A 1,749-nucleotide genomic window follows, 5' to 3' on the forward strand; every position below is an offset into this window, starting at 1 on the left:
ATATGGAGTAAAGTACACAAGCAACATCTGTTGTTGTGGTGTAGAGTAAAGTGCACAAGCAGAGCCACAGCACACAGGATTAACAGGTGTATAATAGGTGTGCTAAACTAATTTAAAGACTCTGGGTCTTGTAACCCACTCAGCTGTAAAGAGAGGTGTGAGCAGTAAGGGATCTGTAGAAATGGAGCACCTCTCCTGTGGAGACAGGCTGAGGGAGTTGGGCTGTTCAGCCTGGACAAGAGAAGGCTCTGGGGAGACCTTGGAGCCCCTTGCAGTGCCCCAAGGGAGCCTACAAGAAAAATGGAGAGGGACTTTTGCCAAGGGCATGTAGTAACAGGACAAGGGGGAATGGCTTCAAACCAACAAATGTAGGTTTAAATCAGATATGCAGAAGAAGTTCTTCCCCGTGAGGGTGGGGAGGCCCTGGCACAGGCTGCTCAAAGAAGTTGTGGCTGCCCCCTCCCCGGGAGTGTCCAAGGCCAGGTTGGATGGGGCTTGGAACAATCTGGGATAGTAGAAGGTGTCCCTGCTCGTGGCAAGGGGGTGGAATGAGTAGAGCTTTGAGTTTTCTTCCAACCCAAACCATTCTGTGGTCGTATCATAAGATTCTTTGAAATGCTGTTTCTGACAACTGAGAATTCCCATGATCTGAAATTGCAAATCTACCTTTCTGGGGCAAGAGCTACTGAGTCAGGGAAAAAAAAAAAGAAAAAGGCAGAGCCTAATACTTATGTAAAACCAACACAAGCTCTTAGTTAATATGAGCAGAAAATGTTTATTCAGCTATTCTATTCTCTCCTTTTCAAATCATCCTTCAATTATGGATGTGAAATGACTGAAAATAAAACCGTTGGATTAGTTACCACCCAAATACTACCCTTTAATATTGTTCCCACATTACAAAAGCTGATAATTCATCTCTTTATTGTTGTAACTGTGTTGCAACACTATACCAAACATCCCTGAACACACAGGACTGAGTGACAGGTGTCTCCCGCACCCTGCAGGAAAAGCTGGAATTTTTCTAGTGTTGGTTTTGTCAGAAAATATGCTTTTATGACAATAAAAATCACTCAACTCTTACTTCAGTAAAAGCCCACTCTTCAGAGGTGTTGGTTTGGATTTGGCTATATTGTGTTTCTTACATTGAGATCTTAGTACCAAAATGAAGTAAACATCATAAAGTAGAAACGAGGTGCCTTCCAGGTCTCTCTGCTGTGCAGGGTGAGGAAATCCTCCCCGCCTTGCCCCAGCCGGTGGTGCTGCAGCAGCAGGACACCGCTCCCGGTGCAGTGCAAGGCTGTTTCCAAAGCATTTTGAAGCCCAGTGTGCCTGAGATTCTGTGAAAACTCAAGAGGAGCAGCGGGGAGGCAGCAGGAGCCCCGTGGGGCAGGAGGGCTCCCTGCTCCCGACCCCAGCCCGGCAGTCCCGGTCCTGGCTCGCAGCCCGAGCACTCCCTCGCCTTATCCGTGTTTGCCTTGCGTAAGGTGGCCCTGGCCGAGCCTATAAAGCCTCAGCCTGCGGGGTTCGTGCCAGTGGCACCATGGCAGCCTCGAGGGACGCGGCGCTGCTGGCCTGGATCTTCTTCATCGGGGGCACGGCGCTGGTGGCCACAGGTAAACGCGGGGGGTTCTGCTCTGTGGTCCCTGCAGGGCGAGAGGGCACCTGCAGCTGCCTCCCGGGGCAGCCCCTGTGCCTCCCGAGAGCTGGGCACCGACCCTGGGCGGAGATGGACACAAACCCTGGGCA

The 1,749-nt window shown here is 50.7% G+C and overlaps 1 protein-coding gene across 1 annotated transcript in view; it reads left to right on the forward strand.

Annotated features, from left to right (window-relative positions):
* The first annotated feature begins 1,517 nt into the window (after positions 1 to 1,517).
* The window catches only part of LOC121664389 (fatty acyl-CoA hydrolase precursor, medium chain-like), a 9,865-nt gene continuing 9,633 nt past the window's right edge, over positions 1,518 to 1,749 (forward strand). The window contains exon 1 of the mRNA XM_042027662.1: positions 1,518 to 1,616. Coding sequence (XP_041883596.1) covers positions 1,544 to 1,616 — 73 coding nt within the window. The 5' untranslated portion in view covers positions 1,518 to 1,543. The remainder of the gene's footprint in view (positions 1,617 to 1,749) is intronic.

This window comes from Corvus kubaryi, unplaced genomic scaffold, assembly GCF_017639235.1.
Source record: "Corvus kubaryi isolate FWS band 111438036 unplaced genomic scaffold, C.kubaryi_AGA036_p1.0 37300, whole genome shotgun sequence".
NCBI lineage: Eukaryota > Metazoa > Chordata > Aves > Passeriformes > Corvidae > Corvus > Corvus kubaryi.